The following is a 21,656-nucleotide window of genomic DNA, read 5'->3' as shown; positions in this document are numbered from 1 at the left end:
GTGAGGCTTAAAATATATATGTAAGAAATCTAGTTCTGTGTCTGACACAGAGGATCAGGTCACGGTAGTGACGAGACCGGCTATGATAGTTATTGGCATCGGTCTGAGTCTGCTTCTGCGCTGCCCGCGGCCAGTGAGTCGGAGGACTTGGCTGACTTTGCCACCTCCCGGTTCATTAGCCCCTGCAGCCGACAGTCAGCAGGCCCCAGATGTTCTCTTGGCTCGTTCGTCTCTTCTGTTGATTTGTGGGAGTTCTCTGTGTCTTCTCGGTGTCGTTCTTGGGCCTGTCTGCTACCCATATCCGTGCCCTCGTCTGTTGCCCGTCACTCAATCTTGTTTATGGGGCCTTTGCTGATAGAGAAGCTTTAAATTTTAATGCATTCAAGGTCACCCATCTTCCTTTGTGAATTGCCCTTTCTGTCTCTTGTTTGAGAAATGCTTCCTTACGCTGAGGTCGAAAATGTATTTTCCTATGTATTTTTTCTAAACATTTTAGGAAAAAAATTGTTACCGATATATAAATCCAGTCACTCCATCTGCCTATTTATTTCCCCCTACCACACACTTGTCACCATCCTCAAGAAAAAGTCCTGACTCCATCAAGTGGCAGACAAATCCTTACCCAGCATGGCCCCCGCCTGCCACTTGACCTCACCTTCAGCCATCTGCCAAGCTCGCTGCTTCTCAGACACAAGGGTTTCCCCAAGCCCCTGCTATTTTCCCTCTTCCTGGACTGCCCTACCCGTCTCCTTTCCACAGACAGCTCCTGTCACCCCAAAGCCCGCCTAATTGACTTCCCGCCGAGGCCCTCCTGCACACTGCCCTCTCCTCCCTGACCTTGGCTTCCTCGCCAGACTCTCCGCTCCTCTAAAGCAGGAACTGTGTCTTTCTGGAGTAGTGGCGCAGTGGTTAAGAGCTCGGGCTGCTAACTATAAAATCCACCAGCCACTCTGTGGAAACCGTATGGAGCAGGTCTACTCTGTCCTATAGGGTTGCTGTGAGTCAGAACTGGCTGACAGCACACGACAACAACAAGTCTTATCCATCTGTGTGCCTCCAGCACAGCCCCTGGTGAAGAGAAGGTTCTCACAATTGTTTTTTAAATTACTTGAATGAGTGACTTTTTTTATGGAAGTAGCATTGTCTTGATGGGCCACTTAATATACCTGGAAAATAGACTGTCAAGCAAAAAACAGCATAGTATGCAGAATAGAAATATCCAGTAAATTCTTGAGTCTGACGTGAGGCATTTTCTTCCGGGAGAGGGTCGTGGTAAATGAATTGCAGGGCTCAGGATGAAGGGTGAAGCCCAGCAGAGCCAGTGGCCGCAGGAACACTGTGTGTAATATGGACAGAACAAGAGGGGGAAGGGGTGTCTACTCATCAATCCAGAAAAAAGAGAAAACGCTCGGGACAGTGGAATTTCCTGGAGCTGTATGAATGACAGAAAGAAAGGAAGCTGCCGACACACAGCACTGCTGTGGGCTGTCTGCTGGGCAGCACGGGGAGGGCAAACCCAGGAACACTGGGGTGTTGACCTTGGGCATGCCCCAGGGTGGGGAGAGATGAAGCACTGACCCAGGGCCCCAGCAAGTCCCAGGAAGAGCCCTAGAGCCCAGGGAGAACCTTGGAATTTACCCAGGAGGCAGTGGGGCCCCTGGAGACTAGAGTGGCATGGTAAGACCATTCTGACGGTGTCGCTGAGAGAGTCCGAGGGGCTGAAGGGGGCGTTCAGCACAGGGGTGGTGGTTATAGTTATCCGGGAAGGAGATGACTCAGGCTGAAATAAAGATAGAAAAAAACAAAACCCATTCCCATAGAGTCGATTCTGACTCAGAGCGACCCGATCTATAGGACAGAGTAGAGCTGCCCCATAGGGTTTCCAAGGAGCGGCTGGTGGATTTGAACTGCCGACCTTTTGGTTAGCAGCCAAGCTCCTAACCACTGCACCACCAGGGCTCCAAAGACAGAAAGGAAGGGATGATACGAAGGGGTGTGTGTGTGTGTGTGTGTGTGTGTGTGTGTGTTGTGTGTGTGTGTGTGTGTGTGTGAGAGAGAGAGAGAGAGAGAGTCTGCTTATGTGGGTGGACTTGGCAATTGATCCCAAAGACAGAGAAAGGACCAAAAAAACCCTTAAAGATGACTTTCATTCAGCAAGTAATTATCAACCATTGCTCTCTTCAGTGTTATCCTGATAAGAAAATGGCTTGTAGCTATTATAACGGGTCAAACTAGGATAAACTTATATTTGAATTGTGGACATTTCTGATTCACATTGAGTGAACTCTCTTGATATTATTACAGGAATTTTGCCCTCGGAGCGCACTTATTAAGATCAGCCAAAACAAGTACGCTATCTCTTGCTCTCAAATCAAGTCGCCCCCAATTCAAGAGGACCCAAAAGTGTAAGTCTACCCAGCTCTTTACGTCTGGATTTTTATGTATGACTTTGCACGTTTAGTGTGTGTCTGCGTTGTGGTCCACGACCTCTAACTACTCGGAGAGAGAAGCACAGATAGAAGACTTCCTACTTATAATGTAATCCTGCGATTATTCTTCCTTCCACATCACATCTTTTACCTGACTTTGATTTGTTCATCTAGTTCCAATCTCATATCCGATATTATTTTACTGGCCCTTCAGAAGGCATTCGGTCCTGTCATGAATCTGAAGGAAGTGTTCTCCTTTCGTTTGTAAGGATTCAGGGCCTTCTAATTAAGGTTATATTGAGCTGCAGCTGGGACAAATCGGCCTTCTGCCTCCTCCCATCGTTGGGGAGTGGGAGTGAGGCGCTGGCCCTGGCTTGTCTGTGACCAGGTGAGTATGTGTGTCGAGTGAGGGAACTTCAAGGACTGCAGTGGGGTGAACAGATTCTCATCTGAGGCACTAAGAGTCACTGAGAACTGGAGAGGGGGGCCAGGGCAAAGCCAGTCAGAAAAAGTGGAGACTTAAGAGCAGGCAAAAACCCACACCCATGAGGCCAAGGATGGGCATGGAGGTTGGCATCATAGAGCCAGGACCTTGGAGTCAAGATAGTTCGCAGGGATCCAGGAGACATCCTCCAGTCTCGCTTAGAGCCCGCGGGTTGTCTTTGGGAGTCCACCTTCGCTCTCCAGGTGGCCTTACAAACCAACAGACACTTTCTCCCTGCATTTCTTCTCCGCCATCACTAAACCACAAACCAAACCCACTGCCGTCGAGTCCATGCCAACTCACAGCAACCCTCTAGGACAGAGTAGAACTGCCCCATAGGGTTTTCAAGGCTGTAATCTTTACAGGAGCAGACTGCCATATCTTTCTCCCATGGAGCGGCTGGTAGGTTTGAACCACTGACCTTTTGGTTAGCAGCTGAGTGCTTTAACCACTGCACCACCAAGGCTCCTATATACACTAAGGACCCCATATCTCCATCACTAACATCCCAGTCTGTGCTCCTGTGCTTTTGGATTATAGTCTCTGAGACTGGAACTTGGGATGGAGTTTTTTTAAGCCCCCCACCAGGTGGTCTTAATGTGCACCCGAGTTGATAACTACAGCAGAAAAGGTGTCAGAAACGAAGACCTGGGTCCATATCCCAGCCCCACGCACCCTGAGTGCTGTACCCCTGTCCTCTATGAGCTTGTCCTTTCATCGGTAAGGTTAGGGTGTGTGAACGCTGGGGATTATCACTGCTGTGTCTGGCATGGAGCAGGTACTCAGCATGTGGCAGCAATCCTATTATTTCCACCCAGCCACTGGATATTTCTACCTGAGGGTACAGAGAGACTCTCCAATTCAGCACATCTGTAACTGAAATCCCAGTTCCCCAGAGAAACTCCATCTCAGTTCACAGAGTTATCCAAGCAGAAATCTCGTAGACAAGTTTGGCTTCTTCTTGTCCTTCACCCACCACACCCTATCGGTCTCGACATTATATTGATCCTGATTCCCAAAATACTTCTCACTCCCGCAGTACTGCACTGCCTTGGGTCAGCGCTCCCATTTCCCTGAGGCCCCTGCCTCCAGCCTCCTCTGCCACAGGCCTGGCTGTCTGCCATGAGGGCTGAGCACTGTAATCTTCCTCGTATGCAACTCTGCTCTTGCTCCTCTCCACTTAGAACTCCCTCAGAGTCCCCCTTCTCCCTCCCCACACCCCCATGCCCCTACTTATTCTAGCTTTGCCTCTTGTTGGTTTGCCCCTCCAGCCTCACTTCTCCCTAGCCACCTTTCGTCAATCCTCCAACCATTCTAAACTAACTACTCGTCGTTTGGGGTTGGTTGGTTTGTTTTGCCCACACCGTGCTTTTTAAAGTCCCTGTGCCTTTCTTTGCATACACTACCTATTTCCCCCTGGAATGCTCTTCCTTGGCCTTGGTCACCTGGGGAACTCCAGGGTTCAACTCAAGCATCACCACCTCTATGCCATCTTCTGGGATCCCAGTCCTGCTATGTAGTCAGGTGATCCTACTGCATCCTGTAGGGGGTTTTATTATAGGGATTGCCCTTGTGTTGGCCCATGTCCTTTCATGGCTATTGCTCCTGTTAGGCATGGGTCCTTGAAGATAGGGGCTGGGTTTTATCCACCTCCGAATCCTAGCTGCCAGAGTCTAGCTCACAGAATGTGCCCAATGACATCTGAAGAATGAGATCATTAACAAACAAGCAAACAATGCTAATGATGCCCGGCAGTGCTCCTTCAGGTGTGCACAATTCCATAGAGAGTCTTTCATTGAGGAGAATTATTGGAAATTGTCTTAGTCATCTAGTGCTGCTATAACAGAAGTACCACAAGTGGATCCTCTGACAAACAGAAATTTATACTCTCACAGTCTAGGAGGCTAGAAGTCAGAATTCAGGGCACCAGCTCCAGAGGAAGCCTTTCTCTCCCTGTCAGCTCTGGAGGAAGGTCCTTGTTGTCAGTCTCCCCCTGGGTCTAGGAGTTTCTCAGCACAGGGACCCTGGGTCAAAAGGACCCACTGTGCTCCTGGCTCTTCTTTCTTGGTGGTAGGAGGTCCCTCTCCTCTGTGCTCACTTGTCTCTCTTGAATCTCAAAAGAGATCAACTCAAGATACAACCTAATCCTGTAGATTGTGTCCTGCCTCATTAACATCGTAGAGGTTAGGATTTATAACACATAGGATAATCACAGCAGATCACAAAATAGAAGACAACCACATAATACTGGGAATCATGGCCTAGAAAAGTTGACATAACGTTTTGGGAGGATGCAATTCAATCCATAACAAAAATATACAATACAGTCTTACATTCTTTTTCTAGATGAGTATAACATTTCATTTAAAACGATAAATCTTAAAATAAAATGATAAGTCTTTTTGTTAATCTCGAAATTATACTCAAACAGTAGGATACCCAGATTACAATACGTCATGAAGGAATCTGGGAGGTGTGTCTAGATACTGTCTATTTTCACTAAACTTAAGGTTAGCAATCACTATTTTGGAATTAAAATTCAATTCTTTCTATTTTGATAAAAGCCTTTAATTTTTGTTCCATCTTACTACTACCCCAGGCCATATGTAAAGCTCTTAGCTGATTATCTACTTTAACTTCTAGGACTTTACACAGTACACGTTTTCGCTGGTGCTCTAGCATCCCCACTGTAATTTCCACGTATTTTGCTCTAGCTAGCCCTCCGATAGCAAGAGTCTGCTTTTAATTCTCCTAAGCAGAGGTCACATTCAACCTAAGTTGGTAGTGTATCCTGCCTCTGCTTCTGTAAGCAGGGCTAGCAGAATTGAGCACACAAAATAAAGGCGTAGGGGTTTCCTCCTGGTAAGTCCTTTCTCATCAGGATCTCTTATCACTTACTTTACCAATGGGTCCTCCCCCTCAGATTGTTCTGTGAGTGTTCACACCAAATGAGACTATTTAAAAAACAGAATCTTTATGGGCTGTTAAAGAAATGACTGTAGGTCGCATCTACGACAGGACGTAATTTGACTAAGTTTAACTTTCAAATATTTAGTCCCCTAGAACCACCCATGGCCCCCAACATCCGGGAGAACTCAGATGCCAGACATCCAACTCTGCATCCTCAGTCCCTCCTCTTTTCCTCGCCTCCCAGGGCCCTCAGCTGTGGTGACAGGGTATTTTCTTCAGGCCCCTCTTCAGCTTCCTGCCTGAGGGTGCTGCACCGTGAGAGGTGGGGATGGGTTCTTTCTGTTGAGCAGTTTGGTAATTTTCCATCAGGCCATTTGGACTTAGTTCTAAATCTGTGTCCCAATGGAAATAACGGTTCTTATAATTGTTTCACCCTCCTTCCTTTGCTCCGTGCCGCGCGCCCTCCCATGTCTTCCTGGCAGCAGTAAAATTAAGTCATTGATTGAAACGCCAGAACTCAGAGCTGCTCTGACCTTACATTAGATGAATCACTTCCCATTATCTCTCACACTCACTACCATTTCCCCCTTAGAAGAAGCCCTGCATTTGAAATCATTAAGCTTCTGAATGTCATTAGCTCCCTCGGTCCCTTCTGGTAAGATTTAAAAAAAAAAAAAACCCATTGCCATGGAGTCGATTCAAACTCATAGTGACCCGATACAATAGAGTAGAAGCTGCCCTGCAGGGTCTCCAAGGAGTGGCTGGTGGATTTGAACTGCCAACCTTTTGTTAGCAGCTGAGTTCTTCACCACTGCGCCACCAGGGCTGCGCGGCAAGATTAGGAGCCCCGTTTCCTATGCTGGAGCAAAGCCCTGGAGGACAGGCAGTTCAACCATAAACCCTTCTGTGAGTCCTGGCGCCCTGGTGGTGCAGTGTTTGAGAGCTCAGCTACTAACCAAAAGGTTGGCAGTTCAAATCCACCAGCCACTCCTTGGGAACCCTATGGGACAGTTCTACTCTGTCCTGTAGGGTCGCTATGAGTCAGAATCGACTCGACGGCAGTGGATTTGGGTTTGGTGAGTGTCCTATACTGCCCAGAGGGGCAAAGGCCATTGCCTGTCTTCAGAAGGCATGCTGTGGGGCCAAGTACTTAGGACAAATGAACACAGAGAGCCGTAGAGATACGTTAACCCTGAGGGCTGGTGGGCGCAGCTTGGATGGCAACTGCCTTCGCTCATCAGTTTCTTCGTTTTCTGCCCTTTGAATTGTTAAACTCAGGAGCCTCCTGGCCCTCATCTAACATCTATTTGGTGCCCACCCCAGTAGGTCCTCCTGTTCTTTAAGAGGCCTTGCTGACATGAAGGCACTTGGAGCAGAAGAGCAGCCAGGCCCCGGGTAATCAGCAGGAACATGGGCAAGCTGCCAATGCTCGGTCAAGGCCATGAGGCGGGTCTCACCCACAGAGAGCATGAGTGGTCCTCAGCACCTTCTTCCCAGAGTGGAACCAGCCTTTGCTGAAGGGTCAATGATGGCACGGACCTGGTTCCACCAGGTCGCCACCCACCTCCCACACACACACATCATTGGTCCATTTATCATATTATTCAACCAAAACATAGCCTGATGTAATTAGTAGAGCGCCTAATTTAACTAGGAGAATGAGCAAAAGGAAGCCATTTAGTACAGCCTTCCCAGGCGTGCTGACCAAGGGCATCCGCTGGCTAGAAGTCGTGCACACAGCCACACTCCCCCATTCTGCAGAGTGGAGGTGTGTGCGGGCTGGGTGGATAAGAGCTGTCGCCCCAGATTCACTCCTACCCTGCTTCCCACCCCACCTCTGGCCCACGAGAGGAGTTCCTTGTGAAATATCTCAAACTTGGTCAAGGTCCACCATTCTGGAGAGTGGTCAAGCAGTGTCTGCTTGATTGAGGTCAAGTCTTTTCCTTGATCAAAGTGCCTGTCTGTGTTTTATTCTCGTGATGACAGCTTGTATTGTTTTATTCTTATTCCAAAAGTAATGCATATTTAATATAATTTGGAAATTAAAGACAAGCAAAAATAACATAAAAATCACCCATCATCTCACATTTCAAAAGTAATCACCATTTATATTTTGGTGTCTGTCTTTCCAGAGTGTTTTTTGTGCTTTGCTGATTCTTACTTTCCCTCAAAGCAAAAATCTTTACTGTTTCTCCTTATCATGTGTGACAGGTGTAAAGTATTTTAAGTGTGGAGAAAGTAACAGTTCTATTGGAATCCATTCCCCAGAGGTGGCTATTAACAGTTTGATGCAAAGATTGCAAAGTTATTTTTTTATTCATAATCTTAACAACAAAAATGAAAATATACATTGTTTTGTAGCTTTTTTTCCCACTTGCTGTATTATTTGCATCTTTCCATAGCAGTGCCTAGAATTTCATGATGTAGGTGATCTGCTACTTATGTGATCAGTCTCCTGCCGAGCACTATCCGCATGCTGCTTCTTGGTTTTTCTTGTCCTTCTTCTCTCAGGGTTTCTTCCAAGGTATCCTTCCTGGCGTTGCTCCGGGACAGTGCCAGGCCCCTCCTCTTCAATCTACCTGGAAAAATGCTCTACTCTCCCCCACCCCCCTCCTCCTGTTGCTGTTCTTTCTGAGAGGTTATAGGTGATAGATGGTCCCTAGGTAGCTCAGATGGTTTCGGTTAGCAGTTTGGACCCACCCAGTGGCATCACAGAAGAAAAGGCCTGGTGATCTGATTCTATTAAGATTACAGTTCTACTCTCTAACACATGGGGTCACCATGAGTTGGAATCAACTGACAGCAACTAACAACAACAACAATAGGTTGTAGACTGGACTGTGACCAATCCTAATACCATAGAAATAGAGAAAACCACGGGAAAGGAAAGAGAACGTATCATAGTAGTCTGCTCTGGAGGGAGGTAGCAGTTTGAGAATGGTTGAAGGTCATGTGGTGGGTAAGAGTTTAGATTTCACAAAACAGAGGCAGTGATTACAACCTTGCAGTGTGGTACCCAGATGACTCTTTACAAGCCTGGTATCACAGAACTTACACATCCACACAAGCTACACTGTGGCCTTATGTTCAACGATCAGTTTCTCTGTGAACTCCCAGGGGGCCTTTTTCCAATTTTACTGCTATGGCTCAGGCCAATTTTTTAACCTCTCTTGGGAATTATCTCCCGAGTATTTGAGCCAATCTTTGAAAATTATCACATGTGGTGAATCTTGATCCTTTGAAGAGGGATTTGATTGATGGAATTTCTTGTGTGGAAACAGTGAAAAAACATTTTCCCAGATCATTTTTTTCCCCCTGATGACTTCCAGAAGGATCTGAAGCAACAATGATCAAAATTTACTCAGTGTGAAGGCAGGGTGATCAAGGTGGTAGAAACTGATTATGGGAACAAAATAAGGTTTAGAAGCAGGCAGCTGGTCTCTTTAACTTACCTTGAAGACCCTTAGGATGAGGGTTTCCAACATGGTGAGCCATGGTGGCATGGTTGGAATGAGGCCATGGCATCCCAGGATGCCTTCAGAATGAAGTCATGGCATTTCAAGATGCCTTCTTTGAAGGACTACATATCTGGATAAATAAGCTTTGTCCAGTATATTTTCTAAATAGTAAGCCCAGCTTTATGATTTCATAGTCATACCTAAGTGTTTCAATTAAATTTAATTTAAAATCATATTGTGTTTAGAGTCTGGGGAAATTTTTTCTAACAGTACACCTTGAGGTAATTATAGAAACCTGAGAGTGTGGAAGAGTGACTATTGTACCAGCTCCAGCTGGTAAATCAGAAATGAACTGGACTGTCATATGGCCAAGCCGATCAGCTTGGGGGAGGCAGGGGTGAATGCTGAGACCTGCCAGTGGGCTTCTCAGCTGGGCATTGTTCCTTCACTGACTTGGTCAGAGCAGGGTCAAAAAGGTCAGGGCCTCCATGCCACGTGAGACTCCCAGACCCCAAAGGCCTGTGGAAGTGAAGTCACGAGTAAATGATCAGGGCCCACAGGACTCCTGAGAGGTCTTCCCACGTGAAGAAGGACAGTGGACAAAGAGCTGAGGACTGTCTGTGGGCTTGGACATCTCTGTAGATACAGCAGGAGGCATGGAGCAGCTGTGTTCTCAGGAGGCCCAGGGTAACCCTGACTTCTCTCTTTAGGCTAGAGGCGGAGAAGAAGAATTCTGCTTTCACAATATGGCCACTGAAAGACATTGACGCTGGGGATTTAAAAGAGCTAAAACAGAACCACGGAAGGAAGAAGAAACCTGCCAAGAAGGTGTATCCCCAGGAGAGGATGTCCTCAGACTCCAACAGCTCTTCCTGCGACTCCCAAGAGTCCTACCCCAAGGGACACCTCAAGCCCAAGGCAGGAAGGGAGCAACGTCGCTTATCTCCAGAACACCCTGATGCCTCTTTTGAGAATAGTACACGTGAGATCGTTCCCCATTTTCCGGGCCAGTTTAGGTCCCAGTACAACAAGAACGCTAACACCATAAAGTAATACCGGCCCCCACTTCCCCAGAGAAGGCCCTCAGCCCAGGCCCTTGGACTCTGCCCGTCATGCCGTCACCACCACACCTTCACCTTGAGCAGCCCCACCCTGTTCTCATAGCCACGCACGGCAGCAAAGGGCTGAGCACCATCGCTGAGAAAACGTAAGGCTATCTAGTGGCGACTGTGTTTAAGGGAACAAGCGTTCCTCCAGGACTGCCCAGACCTCAGCCACTCAACAGTGTGGATCTAGCCACCCTATGAGGTAAGGCCTTCCCTTCCTCTGCCATCCTTAACCCGCCTCTCCTACCCATTGAGCGTACCGGTTCTGGCTTTGCCTGACCATTGTTTCTCCTGTTTTGTCTCCTCGTACTCGTATAACTGTATTCAGTCTTCTGGTAGATTTTCCACCCCCAGAGCCTTAACCCGACTGTCACAGGGCTTTCAGATGTTTTAGAAGATAGTGTAGTTGAAGTTTCCAAGCTCTGTTGGTTGCAGTCTTGTTTTAAATTGATTATCCCGCCTGAATTAGGAATTCTGTCACCCAATGTTAGGATTGAAATTAAGACTGGTAACTTGTCTGAGAGCAGTAAGACTGAATATTCCCTACTTTATTGTTTTCTGGAAATGTTTACTGTGCCCTCCCTAATTCCTTTCGTCTGTAGTCTGTTGTAGGTTACCTGCAGCTGAGTGAGGGGCCGGAATAAAAATCCTTATGCTGGAAACCTTTTGGAAATACTGGGTTGTTTATTTGTTATTGTTTTCTTTGAACTTGTTTTAGCAATGACAGATAAAAGTGCTTGTTTCTCTTGCAGTGTCTCTAATTTCAGAAACAAAGTAGCACTCACAAGCTCTCTTTTCCTAGCTGGTAATACCCTGATGGTAGATAACAATAGAGTGCAGATTATTAATAAAAACATTGGATGCATTTTGCAAACAGAAAAGATAAGGCAGAGTTCTGATAGACTGAAAACTCACAGTCGAAAAGTGGTCTCACATTCCTCAAAGCCAGGAGGTCGCCAGGGTTATGGTGAGGAAATTAAAGGAGGAGTTCACTTCCAAAAGAATGAACGAAAAAGGAGTATCAGCTCAGCATCACGCTAATAATAGTAATGCAGTGAGGAAGGAATTGAGAGCAAGGAAATCATCCAAAATAAGGCAGCGGATGGTGTGTAGAACGTGCTGACCCTCAGAACCCAGAGGGTTTCTTCCCAGGCAAAAAGGCTCTAACTTGTTGCTGTCAAGTCGATTCCAACACATAGCGACCCTATAAGACAGAGTAGAACAGCCCCCGTAGGGTTTCCACGGAGCACCTGGTGGATTTGAACTGCTGCCCTTTTGGTTAGCAGCTGAGTGCTTCACCACTGTGCCACCAGGGCTCCAGGCAAGTGCTAAAGCAGTCATTTGCCAATGAGAGCTGTGTCCTGGGAGGGAGGGTCTGAAGGAAGTGGGGGTGTTTGGTCTGTGTAGTGGAGACCTGGTGGGGTAGGAAAGCAATCATTCATGCATTCATACAGTTATCGTTCATGTAAGCCTGCATGCATTGATTCAGTTGTTCCACAAGCACTCGAGTGCTGATAACGTGCCAGCCTCTAGAAAGATGCCTGCAGACATTTGGAAGGTGGTTGTCTTCTCTTTCTTCCATCTCTCTGGAGATTTCATCTCCCATCACTGTTGTATGGGTGGTGGAGGATGTGCAGTGATGACGAACCACAGGACAAATGTACATAATAACGGTTGGTTGATATTATATTACGATACGTGATAAGTTCAGTGACATCCCATGATATGTTCAATGTGTTGTCCCTCATTGATAATGCCTAGTTCGGTGTTCTGGGAATAGTCGCCAACAGTCCACTTCCAGCCAATATGGAATGATGGGAACCGGCTTCACACTTCCACCTGAAATAACTAAAACACCTGGTAAAACATACGTAGCAATAGTTTTCAAGATGTGACATCAGGCAGTGAAGGACAATGATCGCTGAAAAACAATGAAGTGAGCCCTGGGAGTGCCCCAGCATACTGCGTGGAAGGCTGCAGCATAAGGAGAGGGGACCCAGGCAGAGCCCGGTGATCTCTGCGAGTTGGGGAAATGGAACCAGGATGCTGAGGAGACAAAGGTGGCTGGAGTTCACTGGATGGAGCACTGGAGAGGGGCGAGCCACACAGAGAAAGCCCTCTGGAGATCTGTAGAGGCCCCCTTGAGTCTTCAGCTAAATACTGATCAGTGGATGACCATGAGGAAACTTCTCAAGACCAGAGAGAGAGCCGCCTAGAAAGATTAGAGGGAGCCATCCCTGCAGCTCAGACAGAGCTTCCAGTCAGAGTAGAAAACCTTATTGTTCACTGGGCATCAGGGAGAGTACTCAGAAGGGGTTTGTCGCAGTAGTGGAGCAAAATGGCCTTAGACTAAATGCTGCTCTGGCCTCACCTAGCAAAACTTAAAAGGCACAACCTGAAAGGATCAAACTGTTTCCAAGTAATTTCACTGTGTCCCAGAACAACGCTCGAGAATATTTAAGGATACAAAAATATCCACCACTCAGTAAGGTAAAATTCACAATGTCTGGCATCTAATCAAAGATTACCAGACATACAAAGACACAGGAAAACACGACCCACAGTGAGGAGAAAAACTAATCTAACTAACTCAGAAATGACACAGATGATAGAAATGGCACCAGAAATGGTGACTGTGTTGGTCTATAAAAGACGTTCTTTTCTTTTAAATAATATTTTGTGTTTTAGGTGGAAGTTTACATAGCAGTTTAGGTTCCCATTCAACAACTTCTGCACAAATTGTTCTGTGACATTGGATACATTCTTCACAATGCGTGAACATTCTCTTATTTCCATCCTGATTGTTCCATTTCCATTAATCTAGTTTCCCTGCATCCTTACATCCTCGTCTTTGTTTTAAAGTAATTGTTGACTGTTTGGTCTCACAAGTGATTTTTTAAAGGAGTACATGGGTACTCATGAATGATATTCTTTATTTTGTAAGTCAATCTGTTATTTAGCTAAAAGGTGACCTCAGGTGTTAGTTTTGATTCAAGGTTTAATGAGGATCTAAGGGCAATAGTCTCATGGAATCCTGCAGGCTCAACATGTCCAGTAAGTCTGTTTTTTTTTTTTTGAGAATTTGAGGTGCTGTTTCATATTTTTCTCCCATTCTATCAGGATTCATCTATTGTGGTCGAAGAGGTTCTTAGTATTTAAATCTCCTTTAAAGATAATTGACTGTATTTAGTGAAGTTTGGGTGATTAATGCGTTTCCAAAAGCCCTGGAAATGCAGCCATCAGGATGCATCTGGAAACATGGCCTCAGGCGATGTGTTTGCTTTTCCCAAATAAACCTGCATTTTTATTACTTCTTCTGGTATATAGATAGATAGATAGATAGATAGATAGATAGATAGATAGATAGATAGATAGATGTGTGTGTGTGTGTGTGTGTGTGTGTATATGTGTATGTGTGTGTGTATGAATGCTATTGATATCTGTATATTAAATTTTTATCCTACCCTTTCACTGAAAAGATCTATATATATATATACCAGAAGTAATAAAATTGTATATATACTTATGTATGTGTGTATGTATGTATATATATGTGTGTATATATACATGTATACACACACACATATATACAATTTTATTACTTCTTCTACTATATATATCCTTTCAGTGAAAGGGTAGGATAAAAATTTAATATACGGATATCAGTAGCATTCATATACACAAATAATGACCAATTAGAAGATATAGTGGTGGAGAAAACCCCACTTACAATATTAACAAAGAAAACAAAATACCTAGAATAAACAACAATAAATGTGTAAAACCTATACTAGGGAAACTCTAAAACAGTCCTGAAAGAGAGAAAGCTAGACTTAAGCATCCCTTGTTTCTGGCTAGGATGGCTGAACACCCTGAAGCTGTCAGCAGTTCTCCCCAAGTTCATTCATTAATGTAATACAATCCCAATAAAAAATAACAGCAAATATGAGGCTTGAAAAGTTGAACGTGTGCGAGAAGCTAAGGAGATATGGAAGAAAAGCCGTGAGAAGGACTGGTGCTAACACGTGAGAACACCGTAACTTCTTTGTGTTTAAAATAGTGCGGTTCTGGCACAAGAAAAGACAAGTAGACCAGTAGACCAGAATAGAGAGTCCAGCAATAGACCCAGATATATGTGGAGATTTAGCATATTATGATAGTGGCCTCTGAAATTACTGGAACTTTTTACTAACCAGTGCTGGCACAACTGATAGCCATTGGAAGGGCTAAAAATTAGACCCTGCCTCAGACCACATACAAGACTAAACTCCAGACGGATCCAGGTCCTGAAGGTCAAAAAAAGGAAAGTATCTGAGTACTGGAAGAAGACAGGAGTGAATTCCTCTATAATATGGGTACAGAGAAAAGTTTCTAACTGTGACTCAAAACCCAGATGCAATGAAAGTTGGCCAGACTCAGCTACATAAAAATTTATTTTTAAAATGCGTTACCAAAAACACAGCAGAAGCAAAGTCTAAAGAGCTGCGACAGACTGAGAGTAAATAGCCGCCCTGTACAGGACACACAAAGGGCCGATGTCCCTAAAATATGAAAAATTCTTTAAAATACAAGGAAAAAAACCTGGCAAAAGATGTGAGTTAGTCACAAAACTATCAAAATAGACACGATGTATGCAGATGTTTCACCTGACTCATGATGAGAAAAACGCAAACCAGGACTACAGTTAGAGAACTCACAGCGTCGTGACAAGTGACGCGATCAGGCACACTGTTTCACGGATAAAAATTTTCAAACCTGGACAAAATATTTTTTAAAATCAACAACTCAAGGCACAATAGAATGTTCAAGAGCTGACAGGAATGGGAGAAAAGCTTATTCTCCCAAAATCTGCAACTGGTAAGAGCTGTGAGTCTGTGATTTTCTGGCCTTCGGGAACTCCCCAACTTTTGTGGCTAAAGCAACAGAAAATTGTACCCTGATTGGCCCAAGTTGCCAGAGATAAGAGCTCAGAGCTGAAAAAGCAGTGGAAACTGGAAGACATCGTGGCAACAAGAAATCACAGTCACAGTGAAGCAGAAAATGTAAGCATAACCTGTCCTAATTGTTGGCTGATCACCAAGTTATGCATGCATGGGGAAAAAACCAGAGAGCACCATTAAAAAAAAAAAAAAAAAACGACCAGAGAGGAATCTCCTCTTGAGAGAGAGCTGCAAGGAGCGAAGTCTGGATGTCGGCTGCTTTGTGACTGAAATGTATTCCCGAATATGCACAGCTTGGCTAGCAGTAATAAAGCCTTATGTGCTGAAAGCATCAGGAGACAGAGTCTGAGGCTGGCAGCACAGCTGGAGATTAGAGGGGAATCCCACCAACCAAGGAAACCACTGAAAGACTGAGTTCCTAAATCTTCCTAAAGACTCCCCTGACCACGAACTTAGGCAGGCACAGGGGAAACACCCAGGGTGTCGGGATCAAAAAGTAGTGGCAGGAAACCGTAAGAGCAGAATAGAAGTCCAAACTGCTTAATAGTGCAGGAGAGGAAGATTTGCAGTCTGAGTCCAGGCAAGTTAACTGCTACTAGAACAAAACAAACAGCAACAAAAAGAGAAAACCAAGCAGACATAACATAGACAGAAAATCTGAAGAACACGACAGAATCTGGCATTGCCAGAATATACCACGTACTGTCCAGGTTTAAACCAAAAATTAATTCGAAGTGCAAAGAAACAGGAAAGTATGTTCTCTTAAGACAGTCAGTAGAAACTGGTGGTGCAGATGTTTTTAGCAGACTTAGTGTAGCTACTATAAATGCGCGCATCCCATAGAACAGAATCCCATTGCTGTGGAGTCAATTCCGACTCATAGGGACCCTGTAGGACAGAGTAGAGCTGGCCCATAGAGTTTCCAAGGAGAGGCTGGTGGATTCCAACTGCCGACCTTCGGTTCGCCGCTGAGCACTTTGACCACCGTACCACCAGGCGTCCTTTCAACAACAACAACAGAAAAAAAATCATTTAAAAAAAAAGAGTTGAAGCTTCCCTGAAGAAGAGGAAATTCTACCTGTGGACAGTAGCTTCAGCCCATGCCCAGAGGTTCCTGGCTGCCCTTCCTGACAGCCCACCCTACACATTTCAGCATGTCTGGACTGGCGAGCGTGAAGTTGGCGGTGGGAAAGATGTGATCTGACAGCCCTGCTGGAGGGGACCTGGGAGGAGACAGCTGACTCCATCTCAGGGAGCTGTACTGTGATCTCTGGACTTGCAAGAACTGGGGCAAGAATGTGACACATCCAGCTACATTCTGGGGCTGCTGGTCTCCTGTGAGTCTCCTGGACATTAGACTCACCATCCTCCAAAGGAGGGGCTACAAAGGGCCACTCGGGGTGCAGAGAATATTCTGGGGCTAGATACTCAACTCAGACACTCGGTATAACTAGGAGGCCCTTCCCTTTCTTCTGCTTTGCCAAGGGCCAGGATTTGAAGTACAGAGGTCCTGGAACTTCTGGAGTACTCTCTGGGAGATTAACTGGGTAATGTCTCCTGCCCCCTTCTTCTCCCCTTCTCCTCTCTGTGTTAATATATTTATCCTACACCTTGTGCCCTGCAGAGAAACACCTCGTTTGCCATTTTGCTGTGACTGAGATCCCAAAAAATACATCAAGTCCCACCAACAGCTCGATTCCTGGGGCCCATCTCGTGTCTCCGCTCCCCAAGCAGTGATCTGCCTTCAGTCTACTTTCTGTATTAATGTCTGTATTCATGTTTGAATTATTCTGGACACCTCGGGGAGGCCTCTGGGGTTTCTGCGCACCCCCCATCAAAGCTACGGGCGCCCAGGCAAAGCATCATTTAATGAGGATCTTCATGGGGCGGCGGGGGTGGGGGCCTTCCCTGAGCCCTGCAAGAGGATGTTACTGCAAGAGCCTTGTTTTGATGCAGAGGCTGGGGGGCCTCGTGCTCTTTGAGGTGGACTTTTTCACTTTTGTTTTAGGCAACTCTGCTATGATTTGGATTTACACAGGGTCTTCTAAGGAGTGTCATGCGGTTTTAAACCTCTCTCTGGGATTATTTTTTTTTTTGGAGGCATGACCTCACAAACCTACCCAAATTATCAGAACCCTTTAATGCAGGTTTCTCTGCTCCCGGGTTACATTTGGATATAAATGATCCACCTCCTGCTAATATTCCAAAGTTCTATTCCTTATGTGTTGTTGTTGTTAGATGCTGTCAAGTCGGTTCCAACTCCTAGCGACACCGTGTACATCAGAACGAAACACTGCTTGGCCCTGCGCCGTCCTCACGATTGTGGTTATACTTGAGCCCATTGTTGCAGCCGCTGTGTCAGTCCATCTTGTTGAGAGTCTTCCTCTTTTTCGCTGACCCTCTACTTTACCAAGCGTGATGTCCTTCTCCAGGGACTGGTCCCTCCTGATAATATGTCCAAAGTATGTGAGATGTAGTCTTGCCATCCTTGCTTCTAAGGAACATGCTGGTGGTACTTCTTCCAAGACAGATTTGTTCGTTCTTTCAGCAGTCCATGGGATATTCACCATTCTTCACCAACATCACAATTCAAAGACATCGATAATTCTTCTTTGGTCTTCCTTATTCATCGTCCAGCTTTCCCATGCGTATGAGGCGATTTGAAAACACCATGGCTTGGGTCAGGTGCACCTTAGACTTCGAGGTGGCTTATGTGTGAAAACTGTGCCCGCCTCACAGGGCTATCACTGGGATAAAATGGAGGGAGTGCTTAGAATAGAGTGTGGCATGCAACAAGCACTCAATAAATGTTAGCTGTTGCTAAACCCTTATTATCATCGTCACTACCATCACTAACACTACCACCGAGAGGTGCCTTCACACATCTACCTTGTGAGGAATAGAACGCCACTTGGAACCCTGGTTGTGCAGTGGTTAAGAGCTTGGCTTTTAACCAGAAGGTTGGCAGTTCGAATCCACCAGCCACTCCTTGGAAACCCCATGGGGCAGCTCTATTCTGTCCTATAGGTTCGCTACGAGTCAGAATCGACTGGACGGCAGTAGGTTTGGTTTGGTTTTTTTCTAAGCAACCATGCAAAACAAGTTATAACTGTGAGCCCAGCATTAGCATCAAACCCCCTTCATCTAATCCCCCTCTCACTGGGGGACTCTCCCAGGGCTCTCACCCTCTGTGGGGGCAGCCCACCCATTCTCACCCAGCTAGGAACCATCCACCGAGAAGTTATTATCTCTTCCACCCTCTCAGCAATTGCTTCCTTCCTACGCTCCTCTGTGATCCCCTAAGTTCCCTTTCTGTCATCCCAGACACTAAACAGCCATCTCACTCCCATCCAAGTCCATCGTCCCAGACACAGAGTGGGTGGTGGAGGCCCTCTCCAAGTCTCCTTCCCCACAGAGGGACTGCCATCAAGGTACTGTGACTCTCCCCCAAGACACTGACGACTTGTTGAGCCACAGCCCTCTTCCTAGTGTTCCCAAACAGTCCTTCAGAAGCAAGTCTACCTGCATCCCAGGGGATGAATGACTGTGTCTTGCATGATGCCGAGGCTCCCCCAGCCTGTGCACAGAGAGTAGGAAGTCTTTGTTGGAGTGTGATGAGATGGGCATGCCATACAGAGAGCCAAGCACCATAGTAGGTGCTCAATACATACTTGTGAATGAGTGGAACTTAGCTCAGGCAACCTTGCCTCTGGGCTTCAAAATTCCCAAACAGGGGGATGTGCACTTTAGAGAAACCACTCTGTCTAGGCACCCAGCGGTGGCCCGCATGTTCTGGCTGATACCTCTCCAGCCTGCTCCTCTGGGAATTCGGAAACGGAGAGGAATCCTACACTACCTGGAGCAGGGAAAGGCCCTACCCATCCATTCTGATTTGGCCTCGGGTAAAGGGCACAGAAGGAGGCTTGATGACGCAGTGGTTAAGTGCTCAGCTGCTAACCGAAAGGTCAGCAGTTCGAACCCACTGGCCGCTTTGCAGAAGAGAGATGTGGCAGTCTGCTTCCTTAAAGATTACAGCTTGGATACCCTACGGGGCAGGTCTACTCTGTCCTATATGGTTGCTGTGAGTCAGAATCGACTCGATGACAACAGGTCTGATTTTTTTGGTTAAAGGGCACAGTTAGTATACCTTGGCCATCCATGTCCTATTTCAGGATCTGTTGTCACCAGTTGTTTGGCCCTTACTTGATGATATTTTTCATTTTGTGCTCAATATCTTCTGGCTAATATATCAATTATTACTGAGCCTGTTGCTACAATCAGGAATAAAACAGGAGATTCCATTCTCAGACCATCTGGCCAGGGAACTCTCTTGGCTAGTATGCTTGTCTCTACGCATGGTTATCTAAACCAAAAAGGGACATGTGTAATCAAGTACTTTGCAATTCACAGCTGATTGCTGCTTGGGGGCAACCAATGAGATAAGACAGAGGGACCTATATCACATTCATAACGGGGAGGTGAGCATTGTCGATTAGTTAAGGTTGTATGTCAACATGGCTGGGCCATGATTCTCAGTGCTTTGGCAGTTGTGTAATGATATAGTTTGGCAGTTATGGAATGCTGTCATTTGGCAGTTATATAATGCTGTAATTTGGCAGTTATAGAATGATGTAGTTATCCTCCATTTTGTGATATGGTGTAGTCACCTCCATGATGTGATCTTACGTGATCAGCCAATCAGTTGTAAGGGGAGTTTCCTCAGGTGTTTGGCCTGCATCCAATATATATGGACGTTCTGGCAAAGCTCACTGGCTTTTGCTTGCTCTGGATCCTGCATCTAGCTCATTATCATCTGACCTCTGGTTCTTGGGACTTGAGCCAGCAGCTTGCTATATTGCCTGCCGATCTTGGGATTCGTCAGGCTTCTCAGCCTGTGAGCCAGCAGTCTGCCATCTTACCTGCTGATCTTTGATTCGTCAGCCTCTGCAGCCCATCAGCTAGCAGCCTGCCACCTGACCTGCTGATCTTGAGTTCATCAGCCCCTGCAGCTACATGAATCCAGAGAAGCCTCCAGCCTGATACCTGACCCATGGATTTGGGACTTTCTAGCCTCTAAAACCTCGTGAGCCATTTCCTTGAGATAAATCTCTCTTTCTCTCTCTGTCTCTGTATATACACACACTTCTTTGGTTTTACTTCTCTAGAGAACCCAGCCTAAAACAGTAGTTGACCCATCATCTGAAGGCTGGCCGTTCAGGATAAGTGCAAAGTGACCACTTCCGCTTTCCTTCCCCCAGCCTGTTAACCTTCCCAGGCCATTGAGTATCTGACTTTGCAGGTGGGTTTGGATGGACTGAGGATTTCTCAGCCAGGCCAGCGAGTATCTGACTCTGCAGGTGGGTGTGGATGGACTGAGGATTTCTTGGCCACATTTTCTGGGGCCTGAGAGTTCACATCCTTCTGTCTGGGTGTCTAGTGGGGGAATTCTGAATCACAGAGGTCCTGGGGGCCCCGCCTCCTGGTGTGACAGAGACCACGTGACACAGTTTAGAAGTGTGGCTAAGAATCCGCACTCTGGTGCCATCCTTACTCTGTGATGGTGAGTACTTTTCCTGTGCCTCAGTTTCCCCCAATGTGGTTGTGAAAAGTAGATGAATTAACTTAAAGTCCTTTGACAAGTGTGTGGCACAAAGGATGTTCTGTGAAAGTGTTGGCTGTTATTTGTTACCACCAGGACCTATGTTGCCTCTGCCTAAGTACCAAGCACATTTCATGCTGTTATGATCAGTACAAAATGTTTTCTATGAGAAAGGCAATGCCTTACCAAAACCAAAAACCAAACCCATTGCTATCAAGTCGATTCCAACTTGCTCTCCCAAATCGCAGAGTTATTGGTCTGTTTAAGAGTTCTGCAAAATTCTGTGCTTTCTTTGTAATAGGTTGGGGGCATAACCCTAGTGCTTTCTGGTCCCACCATCTCCTGGCATAATGCTAGAGGAACTCAGGAGACGCGTGGGCAGGTGACCTGGCTGGAAATGTAGTCAGAACAACAAAAGGTAGTCATTAGTGAAAAGCAAAACAAACTCACCCTTTAACCTTGAGCTGATCATGCCTGCTCTGGGCCTCAGTTTTCTTATCTCTACGATGGGCAGGTTTGAGGAACGGGGTCGGGGCATGTGGGGAGGCCTACTGCATCCATCACTGCTAAAAAACCTCCCAGGTCTGCCCCCTATGATCCCTATCCCTGTTCTTCTTTGACAACCAAAGTAAGCATCAGTAGTAACCACTGGGCCCATGCAGCACAGAGAATATGAGCTCATACAGAGAGGGAGAGAGTGGTGGGGATGCCCTCACCCCAAAGGGCAGGT

At 46.2% G+C, this 21,656-nt stretch overlaps 1 protein-coding gene across 1 annotated transcript in view; it reads left to right on the top strand.

Moving 5' to 3' along the window:
• The window catches only part of VWA3B (von Willebrand factor A domain containing 3B), a 203,925-nt gene extending 193,433 nt beyond the window's left edge, over positions 1–10,492 (top strand). The window contains 4 exon segments of the mRNA XM_023731983.1: positions 2,305–2,405; positions 9,992–10,263; positions 10,358–10,436; positions 10,438–10,492. Coding sequence (XP_023587751.1) covers positions 2,305–2,405; positions 9,992–10,263; positions 10,358–10,436; positions 10,438–10,492 — 507 coding nt within the window.
• The last annotated feature ends 11,164 nt before the right edge of the window (positions 10,493–21,656 follow it).

Source organism: Trichechus manatus, unplaced genomic scaffold, assembly GCF_000243295.1.
Source record: "Trichechus manatus latirostris isolate Lorelei unplaced genomic scaffold, TriManLat1.0 scaffold00004, whole genome shotgun sequence".
Lineage (NCBI taxonomy): Eukaryota > Metazoa > Chordata > Mammalia > Sirenia > Trichechidae > Trichechus > Trichechus manatus.
This window is presented reverse-complemented; position numbering and strand designations above follow the sequence as displayed.